Genomic DNA, 21,093 nt, shown 5'->3' on the forward strand with positions numbered 1-21,093 from the left:
GATGGAAGGGAGAGAGCAGGCTTCATGAGAAATAGTTTATGTATCACAGGGAAACAAAACAAAACAAAAAAACAAACACGCACACACAAAACCACTTAATGCATTCTACTGTCGTGTGTAACTAATTAGAACAAATAAAAATATATAAACAACAAAAAAGTGAAAAACCCCATGCAAATGACCCTGACCAAAAAGATGCTATATTTAAAGGTGGTGGAAAGAAACAAATTTAAGTAGTAAACTAAACAGATACAAGCAATGGCCACAGGAAGTCAGATTCTAGGACTGATTTGATGGCCTGAGACTGTCCTGTGCAGAGCTGAATCCACTGCCCAGGGCTAGGCTCTTGCCAGTGACTGGGGTATGGACAAGGCTTTGCAAGGGTCACGAAGACACCGACACATGCAGACAGGCCTCGGGCCCCTCCTTGCATTCAGTCACTGCACTTTTCTACAGGGACATCCATGGAGGTTTTGTGTGGTAGCAGAAACACTGGAGGCACTGGACTTTCTTTCTAGGGGACTACGTGGGAGACATCAAAAGACCAGGAGATGCAGATGGATGTGTGTGAACAGTGCAGAGCAGAGCCAGGCACTGGAAACTTCCATGAAGCTGAAGGCCAAAGCCCACCTGTGGGTAGGCCGCTGTGGCAGGCAGGGAGAGCGGGAGACCGACTGGGAGGAATGGAGAGCAGCCTCACGCATGCGGTCGAGCTGCAGAGCTTGTAATGTCCTGCTAATGGGTACCCTGGACGGTGAACAAGGACTGGACAGCATGGGCTGATTCAAAGTACACACTGACCTGTTTAGAAGCTGAAAACCTAACTTGTCCTGAAACTTTTACTTCAAAAGTTTTTTAAAATGTTGAAAAATTAAGAAAAAAAAATTGCAAAGGGCATGTCTTTGAGTGCTATCCACCTGTATTTGGGGACCCCAGCTCCCCTGTGCCCAAGGCCCCCTCCCAGGTCTTATGGTCAATGCCTGCCTGGCTTGGGTGTGGCAAGGAGGTGCTGGGGGGGCAGGTAGACCCCAGGGGATTGTGGGGAAGAAGCTGTGCCACCAGTGAGGGGCAGTGAGCCTCAGCCCCACAGCCCTCCAGCTGGGCAGGAACTCGCATGCCAACCCCAGTACCTCTGCTCTTGCAGCCCTTGTCCCTTGGGCTTCTCTCCTCTTTGCATTTGGGATTCAGGCCAGCCGAGGTCTCACACAGGCTGTTCTCCAGAACTGAGTTGGCCTCAAGTCCTTCGCCTGGGGAAGGGCCCTGAGAGAGGATCTGACTACTTTCTTGGAGGGGATTCTGTGCCAACCCACCCACCCTCTGTGCCTCATCTGGGCCTTGGCAGCCACCCAAGCAAGAACTGGCACCTTGGTGCCTTGATCTTTCTTCCCAGAAGATGAGACCGTCTCTGAGCAGGGACCCCCCGCCCCCCACCTCCATGCCTGCTGGAACGCCCTGCCTTGTTCCCCTCTGCAGTTGAGCAGAGGGGATGAAACCATTCCAGAGGTGTCCGTGTGACTGTGCATATGGATAAATGCAACCAGAGAGTAGAGTGCACAAACATTTATATACAAAAAATTCAAGTTACATATGATACAGGTTTTTTACACACAGTAGTTTAAACAGAATTATCTATTTTTACTACCAGAAGGTAAATAAAAACATTTAACTATTTAATTTTTTTTTTTTTTTGCTATTTTTGTACAAAGTAACAGATCATGCACATTTTTTCCTTCAGTTTTAAATCTTTTGCTAAGTGCAAATACTAGATTCCTCTCTCCAGTTTTAAGGCAAATAGATTGGGACAGTGGCCAGGCAGTCTCTTGCCCCCAGGAAGCAACCCTGTGTCCCAGAGGGTAAGGTGTCAGCTGCATTGAAAACGCCCGTTTGATGAGACAGGGGCTGATTCTTGGGCTCTGGCCCTGGCATGGGTGCAACTCCTCACCTTCCTCGTCTGCCTGGACACTGAGGTACCTGGAGAGCTGAGGTGGTCACTCTTGGACGTTTGGTTCTGGTGCTAGTCTGCAGCCCGGCTCGGGGAGCATGATGTGGAACCAGATGCCCTTGACGGGGATGCAGCAGTTCCCTCTGTGTGGCCACAGAAGCTAGTACTCATCTCCAAGGGGACATTCTTGGCTTTGGCCGTAGGCAGAATGTCATTCTGATCCCCCACTCTCTCTCTAGTTTGGGCACCACCTGCACTGCACTGACTGTCCTTGCAGCTGCCACAGAAATGGCCAGTTTCCTCATCCTGTCTCAGCCTTAGCCCCTTGATGGAGCTATGTGGTGGGGGCACACAGCTGGAAACAGGTTTTTTACACACAGTAGTTTAAACAGAATTTAAACAGGCTCACAGCCCACAGGGACAGCTTGAGAGGCCCCAGAGGGGCAGTGCCAGGGCTTCCTCCCATCTGTGGGCTGTGTGATGCCTTCTCTACTTCAGGGGAGGTGCAGAGAACATGAGTTTGTGTCTAAGGTACTTAGAGGATCCTGTCACTGTGGTGAGCAGCCCACCTTTCCAAGGCACTGTCATTCAGGATAGAAGTAAGTTCAGGCAGCTCACTGGGAGGCTCCCGAGCCACCTCCCCATGCGCCCCACCCCATGTCCAGGTGACCACCTGTCTTCAAAACTTTCATCCTGAGCAACGGCAGAAAGAATGTATCAAGTAGACCTGAATCCTTCAAAGACACCTGAGAAGCTGATGGCAGCAAGAGAGTGGTGGCACTGCTTGCTCTCAGGGCTTTCCACCCCTGAACTCTGTGTGCTTTGTACCCCCTGGAACCCCACAGCCACATAACAAGGACAAGGATGGCCAATACAGGATGAGAAAGAGATGTCTGCTGTCAGGAGGGCTCAATCCCAGCTTTGCAGTCAGAAGCTTTGGGCCTCTGCTTGGCAAGTGGGCCGGAGCCTTGGCAGGACCCCACACAGAGGCCCAGAGCTGACTCAACCCCAGAGAAGGGCAGCTGTCCCTGTGCCTGGTGCCAGCACCTCACCCTCTACCAGCCTCCATCACTGACTACTGAGAGAACACAGAGGAGGGAGGGAGGTCGGCTGTGACAATACACGGCTCCACAGAGTCATCTACACCCCAGGGAAGCCCTCAAAAACACCTTAGAAGGAAAGCTGTTCATCACCTGCTGGGTGTTTGTGATGTCTCCCAGAACTGGGCTGTCTGGGTGGCCTCTGTGATGGCTAATGGAAAAGGATTTTGTTTGGTTAGTGTCAGGACTGTTCAACCTTGGTAGCCACCTGGCGCAGAGTGGCCAATTTCAGCCTGACTTTCCAGAGAATGAGAAAAAGATACCAAGCCATGGAAAATTCTTCAGTTCAAAATATGTGAACAGGAGGAAATGCTCAGATAAACAAAACCAAACCCACAGTGAGGGACAGTTCTCTGTGGTTGCCTGACCTGAGAGGGCCTTGGAAGGGAGGGAGGGAGGGGGAAAGGGCCTGAAGGGGCACTGTGGGAACACTGGGTTCTGGACTGGGAGGGACAGCGTTTTGCCCCTCATGGCACTGCAGCAATGTCCAAGGGGCTGTGACCCACAGCCCCCACTATCTTTTCACTGGGACCAACTATGAACCTCTGTGAGGGGCAGGCGGTCCCAGACACAGGACTCTTGGGAGTCTCAAGGGAGATGATCACAGCTGCCTTGTGCCCCAGGACTTGGCTCCCAGGTGAAGCACAAGTGCATAGGACAGCAGGGGACCCATATCCCTGAACTGTGGATGTGCCATGGCATGGGCACAACGGCCACTCTTGAAGGGCCTTAGTGAGGGTGGCCATGCAGATGTCTCAGTTCTCTTCCAATGCCACTATTTGCTGCTTCATTTTTATTATGGACCTGACTACACTGTGGCCAAGAGGGTCTGCAAAGTTCTTAATTGTGTGGGATTCTCTTAGGAACAGGACAAATGAGCTCCGCCTGTCTCCTCCTGCAGGGGCTTGAGTGATAAGAGTAGAGCCAGAGCCCCTGTGCTGGTTGCCAAAATGGCAGAACTAGCAAGGAGACTGACCAGCAAGAGCCAGGCCAGTTCCCTTACAGGCACCCAGAGGACACCAGACTTTGAGAAGCAGTGACTCTTCCCAAGGGAGGAGTACGAGGTAAACCAGCCCACCCTCAAAAACTGACTCACCACCCCTACTTAGAGGGTTGAAGGTGGAGCCTGGCCTGGGGCAGGGGGTTCTCTGCCCTATACCCACAACTGGCACAGGTTCAGTGGGGCTGGCCAGGGCTCCAGCTGTCAGAAGCGATGCCGTGGCTGGGGGCCAAAGTGCATGGGCAGATTGTGCTCCAGGGGCACATGCACAGGACCGAAGTCATAGTTGACCCGCACATTAGGCAAAGGGGGCACATAGGGTGCCGGGACAGGGCCCATGTTGAGAGGGAAGTTGTTAAACACAGGCCGGACAGGTGGCAGGGGGAAGGGCGGGTGCACAAAGGCATAGGGTGGCATCTGTGGTGGGTGCAGGTTCTGTGGGACAGGCCGCGGGAGGGCTTCCATCCTCTGTACCTTCTCAGGGGGCTTCTCCAGCGGAGGCCCAATGCGTTTGAAGGTATTCTCTGAAAGGAAGTAGGGTTCAATTGAGGAGAGCAGGTTGGACCAACTCTGCTGGACTCTAGCTTGGGATCAGGGCTGTACCTGCTAACTCTGGGGCCCACCAGAGCTGAGCAGCCAAGGGGCAGCTAGACATAGCTGGCAGTGCTTTGAGGGTTGACCTCTGACCCTCAGCACACTCTTTCGTCTGAGCCCAGGAAGGGCTGCTCTACAAGGCAGCTGGCTCAAGTGCCAAACATGAAATACCTATAACCCAATTGTCAGTACCAGAAGCCAAGGACAAACTGTATTTCCCAAGAGTGTCACACTCTGTGGTGTCTCCTAGAGAATGGCACATTCATCCAGCTCAGTACCGGTTGGGGCAGTCCCCATGCGAGAGTGAGACTCTCCTTGAGAGCTAGAGCCTCGAGGAGCTACCACCTCCTTAGAGAGGCCTCGCTTCTGTTTGTATGAGGAGTTCAAATCCAACCTTAGTATTTCCTCACCATTAAGAGATGCCAAAACTGTATCCAAGGCTTTGATGACCTGGATGGTGGTCCCTCAGAGTTGGAGTTTCCCTCCCCCTGGTGGCCCTAGGTGCTCTGCTCCACCATCCCGAGTGTGCCTGGTGTGGGGCTGTGGCTGGGGAAAGCACTTGCCTCCATTCTTTCTTTTCTGCTCCTCCTCAGCCTCCTTCTGGATTTCCTCGATTAGCTTCTCATCATCTTCCTGGAGTAAAAGCAAAAGGCAGAGTGAGTTTGCAGGTCCTGGAAGTGTGAGGCCCATGGGGAGAGGGAGGCTGGCTTGCTGCTGGACAGTACTGGGATGAGGTCAAACTCTGCCAGTGATCAGCGGCGTTTTGAGCTGCACACAACTTCTTCCCATTCCCAAGCATCTCTGTTGTTCATCAACCAGGGGTGTCCCCATAGGGAAGCCTATGGGAAAGGCTGGGTTTGTCCCAGCAGGCAGCTGCCTGAGATTGGGCCCAAGAAATTTCAGGTCCCTAGTCTGAACCAGGTACAGCAGGCCTTTGTGCAGAGCACAGATAGTCCTGCCCTTTCCCTGAGCTGTGGTGGGGGGCAGCCCTGCTGGTCCAAGCTGGCGTTTTACTTCCAGCTTCCTGCAGCAGAACTCTGGTATGGGCTGGGTGGCAGAGAAAGGGGGTGGGGGCACAGTAGTGAGAGGGTAATTCTGCCACAGACTTCGCTGTTTTCCCTTCCAAAACTCAACACTTAGTGGCTGGGTTTGTGCTACATGCAGCTCCCACATCTCTACTTGCCAACAGGTGTCATGGAGGAGGAATTGGGCTGCTGCCCTAGGACATACCTCCCTGCCCTATAAGGCCTGCTTTGTGTGACGGTGCTGGGCCAACCTGCTACCCTGAGTTAGAGAGAGGCTTTCTAGTTCATGGTGGGTACAAAAGAACATTCCGTGGGTTGAAAAAATCCCAGGAAGATGGGGCCCTTCTTTCCTGGCCCAGCTAAATTCCAAATATCTTAAGTGTCAGGGTTTCCTCTCTGAAGTGCGCTGTCGTGAGGACTGAGTGGGTGGTGCATGTATAGGTCTCAGCAAAGAGAAGCGTCATGACTAAGGGGTGGAAAAACTAAAAAAATACAGATTTTAGAAACTTGAAATGTTTCAAGAAAAACAAATGGAAACCAGATTAGAAGATGCCCCCAATGTTTGTCTCTCAGTGGCATCTATCTATCTATCTATCTATCTATCTATCTATGGGGGGGGGAACTATAATTGCCTTTTTAAAAAGCATGTCTGTTTATTGAACTCAATACCTTTTTATTTATTTATTTTTATGTGGTGCCGAGGAGCAAGCCCAGGCCTTCGCACGTGCTAGGCGAGCGCTCTACTGCTGAGCCATAATCCCAACCCCTATAATTACTTTAAAAAAAAAAAAATATATATATATATATTTTACTTGTAGATGAACCCAATATCTTTATTTTTTTATGTGGTGCTGAGAATTGAACCTAGTGCCTTACATGTACTAGGCAAGCGCTCTACCACTGAGCCACAACCCCAGCCCTACAATTGCTTTTAATTCCAGAATGTTGGAAATACCAAGCCTTTTGTAATTCTGCAATTCTACCTCATATTTCCACAGAGTTTCAAAATCTCAGTAGCTTCGTTATTATTCAAGTAAGACAGGTGTCCTGACTCTGGCCACATATTCATATTAGTACCACATTACCACATCTCAAAATTATTTCTATTCTGCACCTAAATGTAGTTGAGCCCATCAGTCCTGGGACACCTAAGGCCTTTGATGGCACAAGAAGGTACCTTAGGGGGTGGGGCTGTGGCTCAGCGGTGGAGCTTGGAGCGCTTGCCTCTCAAGTGAGTAGCACTGGGTTTGATCCTCAACACCACATAAAAATAAATAAACAAAATAAAGGTATTGTGTCCATATACAACTAAAATTCAAAATAAAAAAGGAGGCACCTTAGAAATCATCCATTTCAATTTGCTGAGGGCACAGAAATGAGGTCCCAGAGAAAAATAGTTGCTCAAAGTTAGGATGAAAGTTAGGTGGTGAACTGGGACAAAGATTATCTCTCCCATCCACAGTGTCATTCAAATAGTTTTCCTAGAGATAATCTGCAGTTATCTTGAGATTCCTTTGTTCCCATTGCTTATGTGAGTTGAAAGTCAGGGGGACGTTCATTCCTTCACTAGACCTGTGTTCGGAGCCCTCTGTGCACCAGGCACTGTGCTAGATACTTTGAGGACATAAGAGAGGCAGCTGTGCTCCCTCCCCTCGTGGAGCCAAGGTCTGTGCTATGGCCAGTTCTAGCTGGCATCCTGCATGGGTCTGGTCAGTGCTGGGTAAATTCACAGCAGTGAAGACTCTTATGACACACGAGTCAGGAGGAATAGAGCATGAGGTACTGGAGAGAATTCCCATTTGGCAGGCCGCTGAGGGTGAGCATGTAGGTGCTGTATTCATTTCTATCATGAGGCTTTCTGTGGCAGGTTCCCAGCCTCCTGGATAAATCCTAGCTGAGAGCGCCTCTGGGAAGACTGAGGCTCTGGCACAGGCGGGTACAAGCCAAGTTTCTCCCAGTTCTGTCAGCTTCAGTAGGACAGCACAGAGGTTCATTGCGGGCAGAGTCCCGGCTTGCCTCTAGAGTTCTTCCGAGGTGTGGCCTCAGAGCCCACAGGAATGAAGCACCCTGCCCCACACTGCCTTTCTCCATTCCTTCCAGAGTTCTGAGCAAGCTTTTGATTTGGCAAGGGGCCTGGAGACCACTTGCCTCAATCCTTGTCTTGGGAATCTGGCAGTGCCTGTAGCATCTAAAAACAGTCTGGGGCTGGGGATGTGGCTCAAGTGGTAGCGTGCTCGCCTGGCATGCGTGCGGCCCGGGTTCGATCCCCAGCACCACATACAAAACAAAGATGTTGTGTCCGCCGATGAATAAAAAATAAATATAAATAAATAAATAAATAAATAAAAACAGTCTGTATTTCACTAAAAAGTTCTGGTGTTCAACATGACTTTACCATAATTTGTGAGTCAACTGCCAGTGGATTAGGTGTCTCAGATTTCAACTTTCTCCAACTGGTTTGAGTCACAGGATGCTGTGTTTAGCAATTTGAATTGAAAAAAAAAAAAACAAAAAAAAAACCAAAAAACAAACTTTTTTTAAAAAAAGAAAAAATACTGACACTTCAGCCAGATTGCTTGACTTAAGGGAAGACACTCTGCTTTACTTGGTGTGTAAGATTCTTTCATAAGCAGTTCCCCTTCAGCACTTAAAGTTCCTCAAGTCAAGAGCAAAGACAGACTAAACTGTATACTTACAAATGGCAAACTTTATCTTATATTGTTAAAAAAAAAAAAAAGGGAGAAGACTGGGTTCAGATAGATTTTGGCCACTCATCATAGCCCTCCTTGGATATGGGCTAGCTGACAGATGGCAACTGAGTCTCTTCTGGAGGATAGTCCCCTCGGGAGACATTCCAGTCATGATGGGCATGAGGGGGGCAAAGTGGGAAAGCGTTTGGCCTGGTGCAAATCTAGCACACCCCTGGGAAGCTGGAAATGTGGAACAATAGGAGGAAAGATGACGACTGAGAGGTCTAACCCCTTTCTTCTCCCTGGGCTGAGTTATATACAGGAAACTAGGGCTGAAGTTGCTCAGCCAAAGGGTTAGCAGTGGGGGCTCATTCTCTGTGCCACTGAAAGTGACACTGGCTTCTGTACAGCGAGGCCATGGTGAGCGTGATGGACAGGAACATCTATATGACTTTGGAGCTCCAGGTCTGGGTTCAGGGACCAGCCCCACTCTCACTACCTAACATGGAGGCTGGACATTCTAAAACAGGCTGGTTTTAAGAGACCCTTCACCTCTCACAGAGTGCCAAGTACAGCGGCGGTAACACCGAGAGTGCTTGTGCAGCCCTGCTCCAAATGTCTCACAACCTCTCTGTTAGCAAAGCATTATGAACCCATCCCACCTTACAGATCAGAACTCTAGGCAGTCCTGACTCAATGCCTGAGCTCTTGACCACAGGAATCGCTGGTTTCTGAATCGTAGCCTCTGGGGAAGGAGACCCCAGGCACTACTTTTTTGCCAAAACACCATAGGGTTCTTTCTCCTCAGGGTGGGCATAGTTCTGTGGCCTCCACTAAATACCAGAAGTGGCAGAAACAAACAGAGCAAGACACAGAAGCTCAGAAGCTCAGCAGCAGGAAAAGGGGCCTTGCTCCTTGATATCCTCACAAATAATTCTGATGTTCTTTGGCTCGCCACCCATGGCGAATATGCCACTCCTTAAGATGCCCCAAAGTCAATGGTTCTGACAGATTTCTTTGGCATGTGGCCTTTGGATAATAGCCAGCAGAGCTCTCTTGCTCATAGTGGAACAGGGAATAGGAGAGCTCCACAAGCCTCATTTGAGTTGAGCCAGAAACCTGAGTTGCAGACAAGAGTCCACCACTGTCACCTCTGACCTGTAATGTTCATGTCCACTGATTTCAGCCTATCCCCAGGTCGGCAAATAACACTTGAAGGCTTCCTTGCCTGAGGCATTTCTCATGAGGTGACCCCCTGAATGCCAGAGGGTCCCAGGAAAATTTTCTCTGTCAAAAAAGCAAACAAACAAACAAACAAAAAAACAGGGGTGGAATTTATTCACTAAAAAAGGTCATTATAGGGCTGGGTTTGTGGCTCAGTGGTGGAGTGTTCATCTAGCAGTGTGAAGCCCTGGGTTCGATTCTCAGCACCACATAAAAATTAATAAAATAAAGGTATTGTGTCCAACTACAATAAATAAACAGACAAATAAATAAGAGCTACATCCTAGCCCCTTTCAGTATACTTATTTTAGAATTTACTGATTTTTTTTTTTAGTTATATATGATACTATATCTTCTAGTATACTTTAAATAATAACTAGATTATGATTAATACTTAATAAAATGTAAAAGCTGAGGCTGGGGTTGTGGCTCAGTGGTACAGCACTTGCCTCACATGTGTGAGGCACTGGGTTCGATTCTCAGCACTGCATATATATAAGTGAATAAAATAAAGGTCCATCAACAACTAAAAAAAAAATGTTTTTTTTTTTTTTTTAAATGTAAAAGCCACGTAAATAGTTGCTATTCTGAATTATTTAGGTAATAGTAAGAAAAACAAGTCTATATCTTCAATACAGAAAATATTTGCAAGTTCAAAGCCAGTCTAAAAAACTTAGTATGGACCTGTCTTAAAGGGCTAGGGATGTGGCTCAGTGTTAGAGCACCCACCCCTGGGTTCAATCTCAGGTACCAATAAAACAAAACAAAACAAAAACAGAACAAAACATCCAAATCCAAACCAAACCAACAACAACCCTTGAAACCAAAACCAAATCCACTTAAATTTCATTCTGGAAGACCATGCTCTGCGCCTGCTAAGCTTCATGAAAGCAAAAGTTCATACATAAGAGTCTAGAAGGGATTTCACAAGAGGACGCTAAGGTTCAGAGGTGCACAGACCTGTTAAAATCAGTGGGGACTGCGCAGGAGGTCTGAGCTTACATGCCCTAGATAAAAACTTTTCCCCTGCTTTTCTTTTGTGGTATTGGGGATTGAGCTCAGGGGTGCTGAGTTACATCCCCAGTTCTTTTTCTCTTATTATTTTAAAAATATATATATATTTTTAGTTGTAGTAGGAACAATGCCTTTACTTTATTTATTTTTATGTGGTGCTGAAAATCGAAGCCAGCGCCTCACATATGCTAGGTGTGTGCTCTACCGCTGAGCCACAACCCTATCCCCCTTTTCTCTTATTTTTGAGATAGGATTTTGCTAAGTTCTTGAAGCTGACCTCAAATTTGAGATTTTCTTGCCTCAGCCAGTCAAATCGTTAGGATTAAAGATATACACCATTGTGCCTGGCGTTTGGTCAAAAATTTCAAATAGATTCACCAAATGGTTCTTTTCTGAGGCTGATATGAGAGGGAGCAGATGGTGGTAAGTGATTAAGATGTCCCAATAAAGACAGGGTCTTTTGTCAAAAGACTGGGTGTGACAACACATTAGGCTTGGGTGGCAGTGAAACCACGTACGTAGTGCTCCTATTAATATACACCCATGGCCATCTTAGAAGAACTCTTGGATCCCAATGAATCCCAATGAGGACTGGGAGAGAAGTGTCTGAATTACTCCATGGTGAACAAAGCAGAAAGTGGAATGAAATCTTGTCTATTCAGCAGATCTGGAAGAGTACTTTACATAAAGAAAGAGGGCTGCATCTTAACAGGGAAGAGGGTTTATTTCCTTCCCTTGAATTCCTCTGAGCTCAGCAGGATACAGAAAAGTGCTGGGCCTGACACAGAAAGCCCTGGCAGGCCTGCTTCATGTGCAAGTGGGGTGAGTGGGGAGGGGAGAAGGCAGGGGCCCAGCTGCTCCAGAAATTTGCAGGAAGTGAGGAAGAAATCAGAGAGGTTTTAATTAAAAATAGAAAACCAAACCAACCAACCAAACAAACATCTTTCCCTTGTCTCTCAACAGAAAAGTCCCATAGCTCTATTCATACAGCAAGGTCTGAACAGGAGAAAATGCAGGAAAAGAAACTGCAAGTGGCTGAAGGGGAAAGAGAATATTTTTACAGGTCAGATATTAACAATAACCACCAGCTACAACTGATGGTTCCCAAGATTGACATTTGAGCACTGGCACACAGCTGTTCTTGCCAAAGCCTTTCAAAAGTCCTTAAAAAAAAAAAAATATATATATATATATATATATATATATGTTTTCAATGGACCTTTATTTTTATTTATATGTGGTGCTGAGAATCCAACCCAGGGCCTCACACTTGCTAGGCAAGCGCTCTACCACTGAGCTACAACACCAGCCCTTCAAAAGTCCTTTTGAGCCTTTCTTCTCCAACACTTCTGGTCACCAGGGCGGACCACCGGCCTGCTTGCTCACCAGCCTCCTGTGACCACAGGGAAGGATGCAACACCTCTTCATTTAACTTTATCTTCCCTAATGGTGACCCAGGATTGCACACTGCTTCTTCCCCTCTGATTCTGGGAGTGGGTTGGGACTGGGATCCAGGTCAGGTGTGGCCACAGCTGTTGTTAATAAACTTGCAATGACTTCATGAAAGGCTTCCAAAGAGCCAAGATTTAGTTTCAAATTATTCCCAGATCGGCTGCAGATCCCTCAGCAACAGCAGACCCTAACCCCCACCCCCAGCTGTCTCCCTGCAACAGGAAATGGTGGGGGAGGAGGAGATTCAGGCCTGGAAAGACCAACTCTGAGAGGCACATGCTGTGCAGCTGGACTGGACAGCATGAGCTGGACAACATGCTGGACTTCACAGGATCCAGGCTGGCCTCTGGCTACTATAGCAGCCTCCTTGTGTCAAAAGAGGCCTAGCACCCAAATACCTTTCTGTCCAGAGCACCTCCTCCAAAAGGACCTGGAGGCCGGGTGGAATGTTGCCATGTTTTGACTCTCTTCAGGGTCAAGTGCTCAGGATGGGGCCTGCTGGGATTTGCTGAAGACAAACCGCACAAATACACATGCTCAAAACACTGTTCTGCTTTCATAAAGTCCTTCAAGAATATCAAAACTCAATCTGGGATGTGGTCAAAGGTGGAGGATCTACAGGCCCCTCTGCAACTTAGTGGAGTTGTTGTCCATCGAGGGTCCTCTGCAAGGCCTAGGGACCCTGTGGGCACTTCTCAGCCATCTCCTGCATTTGTGGAAGGAGCTCCTTGGGTTCATGACCTGAACATCGTTTTTCCCAACTGCAAAATGGGAAACTGGTGCTCCTGGACCCCACGCCAATTCAGAGATGATACTCGCTCCTTCTATTTTTTTTTTTTAATGGAAACAATGCTATTTAGAACAGTGACTAGAAATAAAAAGTCAAGGCCAGCTGTGAAAGCTGGGTGATAGATAACATGTGGGCTCATTTCCCCATTTTTCTTTTGGAAAAAATAAACTTAAAGAAAAAGAAAAAAAGAGAAAGGAAAGAAGGAAGGAAATAAACTAAAAATGTTAAGAAAAAATGTTGAAATCAAAAATTAGTTTCCAACCTAGAGTTTAGAATCCTTTTCCTTATTGGATTTCTACCTTTTTTTCATCAATGCTCTTAACTATGCCTCTTCCTCCATTGATCCTGTGGCATTATATCTCCTCCCTTGTAGCTCAAGCCAGGGTTTCAAAAATGCTAGTGCTGTTCCCATGCCTGACCTGCAGGAGAATGTCATATTCTTCAGGCAAGAAGCAGGCAGGCGGGGCTGGGATTGTGGCTCAGCGGTAGAGCGCTTGCCTAGCATGGGTGGGGCCCGGGTTTGATCCTCAGCACCACATAAGAATAAAGGTATTGTGTTGTGTCCATCTACACCTAAAAAATAAATATTAAAAAAAAAAAAAAAAAGAAGGCAGGCCTGGGGACAGATGCTGAGCTATTGGTTACTGGCTTCAATCTCTAGCAGGTTTCCTCATTTGTGAGACTGAGAGGCCCCATCTGCCTTAGAGCAACATATGACACATATGAGTAACAGGGTCAATCTACTGCTAGTCTGGGAAAAATGAGTCTACCTCTTAGGCTTGGAGGTAATGCCATGAACTTGTAAGCTGGCTATAAAAGCCTCAGGGTTTTATTACAACAGACTTCAAACTTTCATGTTAAAAAACAAAAAAGTTGTTGAAAACAATTCTTTGTGGTTTGTTGTACCCCAAACTCAAGACAAACACGGACTTTGTTTTTTATTTATAGAACATGCTATCATGAATTTTGCTATACTTCAGAATAATGTTCTTCTGAACATGGCTCCTAACAGTGACACAGGGATACAGTTCCTTTAGTTGCCACGGATATGGCCAAGAAGAGTCAAGGTATTGGGGTAGAGTAACAGTAATGTCCAGGATAATGCTCCCATTTGTTCCTCTATGTGCTGAGGCTTGGTGTTGCATTCTATCCCTGATCCAGAAAGCTGTGGCTGTATTTGCTTCTGGTTTTCCCCATTCCTAAAGAAAACAGCCTGTTTTTATGAGACTCATGTTTTTGGCTCATGTTTGATAACAAACATATAAAGCTATTGTTTATCATATGAGCCATTAGTGTGATGTTAGCCAGGTTCAAGAAATGTCTGATCATTTAGGATGAGAATTTCACTTTTCTCCAAATCATAAAGGGACAACTCCCTTGCTGATGACGAGAGATCCTTTCTGGCCCCATTGACTAATGAGGCCAGAGAACAGGCACACAGGACAGGGAAAGCTTTGTTTTACTGCTCTTCTGAATGGCTTTGTGTTCTCAGAAGCCCCAGCAGATGCTGGGGTGGAATTTAATTGGTCTCCTGGTGAGAATCAAGGAAACCAGGCTGATCTCTGTTTTGATGGGAACAGGACAAATGGAACAAAATCCCTGGCTATGGTGAGCAGAGGAAATTGGAGGAATTTGTATTTACTTGACCTTCCTCTCAAACTTCATTTGAACATCTACAGAACTTTCTTCAGGCAAATGACTATTTGACAAGAAAACAGAGGGTAGTTGCATGCTGCAGCAGCCACAGAATGCAGCTGAAAGACGAATTTACAATCAAGTCCACGCCTGGGTATGGGGAGAGAGGGGTGCAGGTGAAGAACCAGGACAAGAGGAAGCGGTGCAGAGAGAAACAGGCCACGATGCTAAACACCTGCCCTCATGTGGCAACATGCACTCTGCTTTTTACTTCTGAAAATAAAATTAAGGTTAGGGTCTGGGAGCTTCAGCTGAAGAAAAAGGACCCTATTTCTTCATGAAGTTCTGGAGAGATGGTGAAGGGAGTTGGTAGAATGGCTAGGCCCCAGGAAGACCTGTCACAAAGGGCCCTGTGCATTATCTGATGAGCACTTCCCACTATGGGCCATGCCTCCCCCCAAAATCAGCCAACGGAAGACTGTTCTTCCTGTGCAGAGGCCTTTCTTTCTTCCATGTACTTCCTTGATGACAGAAAGGCAGGCTTATGGAGGGTATCACTGGTTCATGAGCTACAAGATCAATGATTCCTAAAACAGGACACTCCCCACATGGTTTCTAGGAGGACTCACTGCTTTTTACACTGTGGTGGCTCTGAGAATGACGTATTTGTTGAACATGGGCAGAGATCAGCCTCTAGGTTGCCCCGCCCTTGGGGTAGACCAGAGAGGTCTGCTATGACCATCACTCTGTGGCCAGCCTCTGACCCTGGCATCTTCTTTTGTAGGAATGCTAGAGAGGTACACACTAGAGATACAGATCCTTTCTTTGGCTTAGAAAGTGGTGGCCTGAATAGTATTTTCAAGATAGTTGGATAAGTGGTCAATTTTAAAAACCAGGGGATTTCACCTTAAAACATAGAACTGAGTAGTCTCACCTGGTACAAGTGGATGGGCCCACTGTCCTACTCATACCATGAGGGGTTCCACAGCCCTCAGTTCTTGTTATACCTGCCCCATGGCAGCTTGGTCTCTGTATGCTATTCATTTTCTATGTGTCAATCTTCCTATGTTTTTCTCCCCCGTGTTTTAAAATATACATGAAACATTATTTTTTGTATTATTCTAATATAAACATATAAAATAAAACATATCACCTATTTTTTGGTATGTTTAAATGTGTTTTTTTAATTTACACCACTTTTCTAGGTCAAGGAATAGACATTAACCTTTCTTTCTTACCTTTTTTTTGGGTACCAGGAATTGAACCCAGGGGCTCTCAACCACTGAGCCACATCCCCAGCCCATTTTATATTTTATTTTGAGACAGGATCTTGCTAAGTTGCTGAGGCTGGTTTTGAACTTGCGATCCTCCTGCTTTAGGCTCCCAAGGCAATGACATTATGGACATGTGCCACCACATCCAGCTGACATTAACATTTTTGATCTGGTTAGATGCAGTGGCACATGCCTGTAGTCCAGTTACTTTGGAGGCTGAGACAGGAGGATTGTAATTCTAGGCCAGCCTGGGCAACATAGGGAGACTCAAATGAAAACAACATCAAAAACCCCTTCTGATCTATATACTCTTCTGCCCCATATGCCAGTTATACTCCTAACCACAGTGTCTGAGGTACCATCTCCCCATGTCTATTTTTAGGTTTCATGTTCTTTCCAGTTAAATTAATCCTTATTAATATAGAGATATTCATTAACTTCTTTTATTTAAAAAAAATTTATTTTTTAGGTGTAGTTGGACACAATGCCATTTATTTATTTATTTATTTATTTTTATGTGGTGCAGAGGATCGAACCCAGGGCCTTGCATGTGCTAGGTGAGTGCTGTACTGCTAAGCTACAACCCCAGCCCCTTCAATGACTTCTTATTGAGTCATTTTATTCTCTATAGATCAAGAATATTTATCTGTATCAATATATGTGTAACCAGTATTTCCCCTAGTTTTCCATTTATAAATATTTATATATATTTAGTTGTAGGTGGACACAATACTTTTATTTTACTTATTTATTTTTATGTGGTGCTGAGGATTGAACCCAGGGCCTCACATATGCTAGGCGAGTGCTCTATTGCTGAGCCATAGCCCCAGCCCCCATTTATCTTTATCATTGTTTACTTTGTCTTACCAAAGAGAATTTACATTTTATTAGTGGCCCTGATATAATGCTAAGAAGGATCTTCCCTGCTCCAAGATTATAAAAGTCATCTCTTTTGTTTCCTTGGGGTATTTTCCCAGTGATGAGCCAAGTGCCCCACAAAAACTCTCAAATATGCCCTCTCTATATAATAGTAGCCAGTGTGATCTTGAAAACATAACACCCTGTAATGCCCTGCAGTTACCATCACTGCATTCAGACCCTCAACAGGGCTTTGGGATGGTCCTTTTTACTTCCCACAGCTCAGCACCGGCAAGCCATATCTGCCTTCTTACTGTTCCCCAAACACACTCAATTTGTTTGATTTCCCCAGTGGCCTTGCTCTTCTTAACAGGTTTTACTGCAAATGCTGTCCTCAGAAATAACTGCCTGCATTCTTCCATTTGAAATGGCTGCTTCCTCTAGCTGCTGTCATTCCTCACTACCTCATTCTGATTCTTCTGAATGAATAGTACTAAATTCAGTTTAGTACCAACTTCATGGAATATTCCGGTTTTATAATGTATTTGAATATAAACTGCATGAAGATGGGGGCTTTCTGTTCAGACCAGTTCTGGAACAACTCCCAGTTAAGAATGAACAAACGGGGCTGGGGAATGTGGCTCAAGCGGTAGCACGCTCGCCTGGCATGCGTGCAGCCCGGGTTCGATCCTCAGCACCACATATAAACAAAGATGTTGTGTCCGCCGAAAACTAAAAAATAAATATTAAAAAAAAAAAAAAAAAAAAAAAAAGAAAAGTAAATATCAATTTAATGGACATAGTGTAGAAGCTTTCTACTAGTTAGTAGCAATTACCTCCTGTATGTTGACCACCTATTCTAAAAAGCACAAAGAAGGTTTTTTAATGCTAAGGAGTACTGATGATACCTGCCAGCAACAGTACCATTATCAACTGGTAGGCCAGNTAAAAAAAAAAAATTAAAAAAAAAAAAAAAAAAAAAGAATGAACAAATGACTCAATCTGTCATTTCTCCAGTTCTTTTGATACATTTGCCTATGCTTGTCCTAGTTTACATGGTTTTGGTTAGTTTAGCTTTATAGTAAAAATCAGTCTAATTTGCAAAACCAGTCATTTTTTTTAATATATATATTTTTAAGTTGTAGATGCACATAATACCTTTATTTATTTATTTTTATGTGGTGCTGAGGGTTGAACCCAGTGCCTCATAAGTGCTAGACAAGTGCTCAACCACTGAGCTACAACCCCAGCCCACCAATCATTTTTTTTTTTGGGGAAAAAAAAATCCTACTTGAGATATGAATTCCATAAGATTTTTAAGTGACTCTGGAGAGAAATTATCTCTCTTTAATACCACATGCCGGCTCTCAGGACTATGACACCCAGGCCACCTTTGCTTTCCCCAGGGAAAGCTGAGAGGATCCATCTGTCACCAGGCCTGCTTTCTATGGGCCTTAAAGCACTTGCTGATACGTTCCCCATATTAGTGGGGACCCCTCTGATATGTTATCACCTTTTGGTAGAACAAGTCTTTGCACTTATCACATTACCTGATTGTGCGTGTTTTTAGTTTAATATGATTCTAAAAACAATTGTTTAATTAAGTAAATATTAAAAGAACAAAACATATTTCTCCATATGTTCAGGTCTCTTCATGTCCTTCAATATAGTTTTATAGTTTTCCTCATACTGCTTATCCACATTCAATTCTAGGATATTTTATGATTTGTAATTCTACTGAAAATGGTATTGGGTATATTTTATATTTAGTCATCTTTCTACTGCTTTCTAGTTGATTATTTTGTCTTTTCGAATTTTAAAATGATGAATTTGCCTTTCTTTACATATGAGTAATTAAAATAGCATCTGACACACTAGTGGGTGTTAATCAGGATTAGCCATGACCTTCTCTAGCATCTATACCATTTATTTTATTATTAGTCAAGTGTTCTGATTAGCAGTTGTAGAACAAATCAATGATAATCTTATACTTGACTTTATTAGGAATACTTCTATATATTTCACCACTAAATATGTGCTTACAACTATTCTGAAATATGGGGTTAAAGAATCATATCAATAATACTTTTTAAAAAAGCTTAAATCAAAATAGATGTGATTTTTGAAATTATCTTTTTGCCATCTAAGGGTTATTAATATTAAACCATCCTGTGTTTCTGAACCATTCTCTCTCTCTCTCTCTCTTTTTTTTTTTTTACAGTGCAGGGGATTGAATCCAGGGGTGCTTTACCACTGAGCTATACACCCCAGCCTTTTATTTATTTATTTTTTTAACTTTTCCAACATACTTTATTTTCAAGACAATAAATCAACAGTTAAGTCACTGGAATGAATGGTAGCAAAAGAAACCACTTCAAATTGGCCTACTACTTTGGACTTATGAAGGAGAAAAATATTAAGGTACTAAAAGCCTTTTATTTTTGGGGACTGGATCTCATTAAGTTGCTAGGGCTGGTCTCAAAATTTTGATCTTTCTGCCTCCAGCATCCCAAGTCACTAGAATTACAGGTGTGCAACACTGTTCCAAGTTCCCTTTTTCCATGCTCTGGGATACTTCAGATAGCACAGGAAAAAAGCTTATTCCCTAAAGGAGCCAAAGAATTTGCCCACCAAAACTGTATGAAAATGCTTATTCTCTTTTCTTTTTCTTTCTTTCTATTTTTTTGAGATGGGGTATTGCTGGGTTGCCCAGGTTGATCTTGAACTTGTGAGTTCAAGTGGTCCTTCTGCCTCATCTCCTGAGTAGTTGTGACTATAGGCCTGGGTGACCACTCTTGGCTTACTTTCTGATGAGCAGCTTTTGATTACTTTCTCATCCCCCCCCGCCCCGCCGTAGTTACTGTTCCATGTAATTTCCTGTATCTTCTCATGAGTAAGAATTGTCATGTTTTCATTACAGGAATGCATGGCTCTTCTCCCCCACGTGGAAATAGGCAGTTATGCATCTACTTACAGTGGGGTCGGTCCAGAGGGAACATCTTGAACACTCTTGGCAAGGGGCTCCTGGCGAACGAGGATGCTGGCAGAAATGGTCATATCCATTGATAGACACTCGACAGAGGTAGCACATTTGGGCACCACAGCGGCAAGACATGCGGTTGCAGCCTTCTGATTTGATGAGGCCAGTTCCACATTTGTGGCATTTTCTAATGCGGGCGGCAGTCATTTTTTCTTCACTGAAAAAAGAAAACATGATTGGAGCTGGCCAGGAAGATGAAAAGAAAATTATTATGGCCATTAAGTATTTATCTCTTTCTATGTGTACTGATTGCTTGTGGCGTATGGTGACATTCAAAGAGCGAAAAGAGCCTAATATTCTGATGTCTGAGAACTGAGTTCAAAGATAATCAACTGTCTAACCTTGGGTATATTTCCCAACTGTCTGGAGACTTGGTTTGGTACTGGGGATTGAACCCAGGGCCACTTAACCACCAAGTCACATTCCCAGTTCTTTTTTTTTTTTTTTTTAAATATATATATATCTTTAGTTGTAGATGGACACAATGCCTTTATTTTTTTAATGTAGTGCTGATGATCGAACCCAGGGCGCCTCACATATGCTAGGCAAGCGCTCTACCACTGAGCCACAACCCCAGCCCCCAAGTCCTTTTTATTTTAGGACAGTTGCTTAAGGCTTTATTAAGTTGCCGAGACTGGCTTTGAACTTGTGATCTTCATGCCTCAAGTTACTGGAATGATAGGTTCATGCCACTACACCCAGCAGTTTCCTCAGTTTTAAACTGGGAAAACACAACTTTCTCACGGTGTTTTGAGGATTACAGGTAAGATATAAAGCCCCTGGCACACAGCATTTAGAAAAATAACTTCTGTTTGTTTCAAGAATCCCAAAGACTTAAAATGGAGACAAAAAACTCAAGGTCTTCCTAAATTACATGACAATTAAGAGTTAGTGAGTCCAAACCATAGTTGCACACCCCAAAATTCTGAAAACTTGTCTTAGGGGTGGCAGAGGGAATGACTGCCAGTCCGACTTCTGAGTTGGCAGAGTCATCCTCCCACATCACAGTCCTACACTTCCAGACTCCTTTGCAGCAAGGGCACGACACACATACGACTCAATCCTGGCTGATGGGGAGCTTCCAGGGAGGCTAGCTGTCTCCAGAATCATCTGACTGATGTGGAGGGTGGACAAGTCAAAATGACAAATTGCTGTTTGTCAAGAGCTGCCTGCTGTGCTAGGTGCTTCCACAATGCACTGTTTCCAACTATAAAACGATATGTTCCAGGCTGGGGTTATGGCTCAGTGGTATACCGCTGCCTACCACGTGTGAGGTGCTGGGTAAGATCCTCAGCATCACACAAAAATAAAATAAAGGTATTGTGTCCACTACAACTTAGGTAAAGTATTTTTATGGGTTTCACTATTAATCCTAATATTCTCTATGTATTCACTACCTGTTCATACACTGTGCTACCAACATCTTTTTTTTTTTTTTTTTTTTTTTTTTTTTTT

General features: G+C 44.9%; 1 protein-coding gene across 3 annotated transcripts in view; it reads right to left on the reverse strand.

Moving 5' to 3' along the window:
* Positions 1-1,545: 1,545 nt before the first annotated feature.
* Rnf216 (ring finger protein 216) overlaps positions 1,546-21,093 on the reverse strand; it is a 137,631-nt gene continuing 118,083 nt past the window's right edge. For all 3 annotated transcript variants that reach the window (XM_015502026.2, XM_015502025.2, XM_048785302.1), the window contains 3 exons: positions 19,573-19,795; positions 5,200-5,269; positions 1,546-4,566 (listed from right to left, as the gene is read on the reverse strand). In XM_015502026.2, the coding sequence (XP_015357512.1) occupies positions 4,247-4,566; positions 5,200-5,269; positions 19,573-19,795 (613 nt within the window). In that variant the 3' untranslated portion in view covers positions 1,546-4,246. The remainder of the gene's footprint in view (positions 4,567-5,199; positions 5,270-19,572; positions 19,796-21,093) is intronic.

Source organism: Marmota marmota, unplaced genomic scaffold (assembly GCF_001458135.2).
Source record: "Marmota marmota marmota unplaced genomic scaffold, marMar, whole genome shotgun sequence".
NCBI classification, from domain to species: domain Eukaryota; kingdom Metazoa; phylum Chordata; class Mammalia; order Rodentia; family Sciuridae; genus Marmota; species Marmota marmota.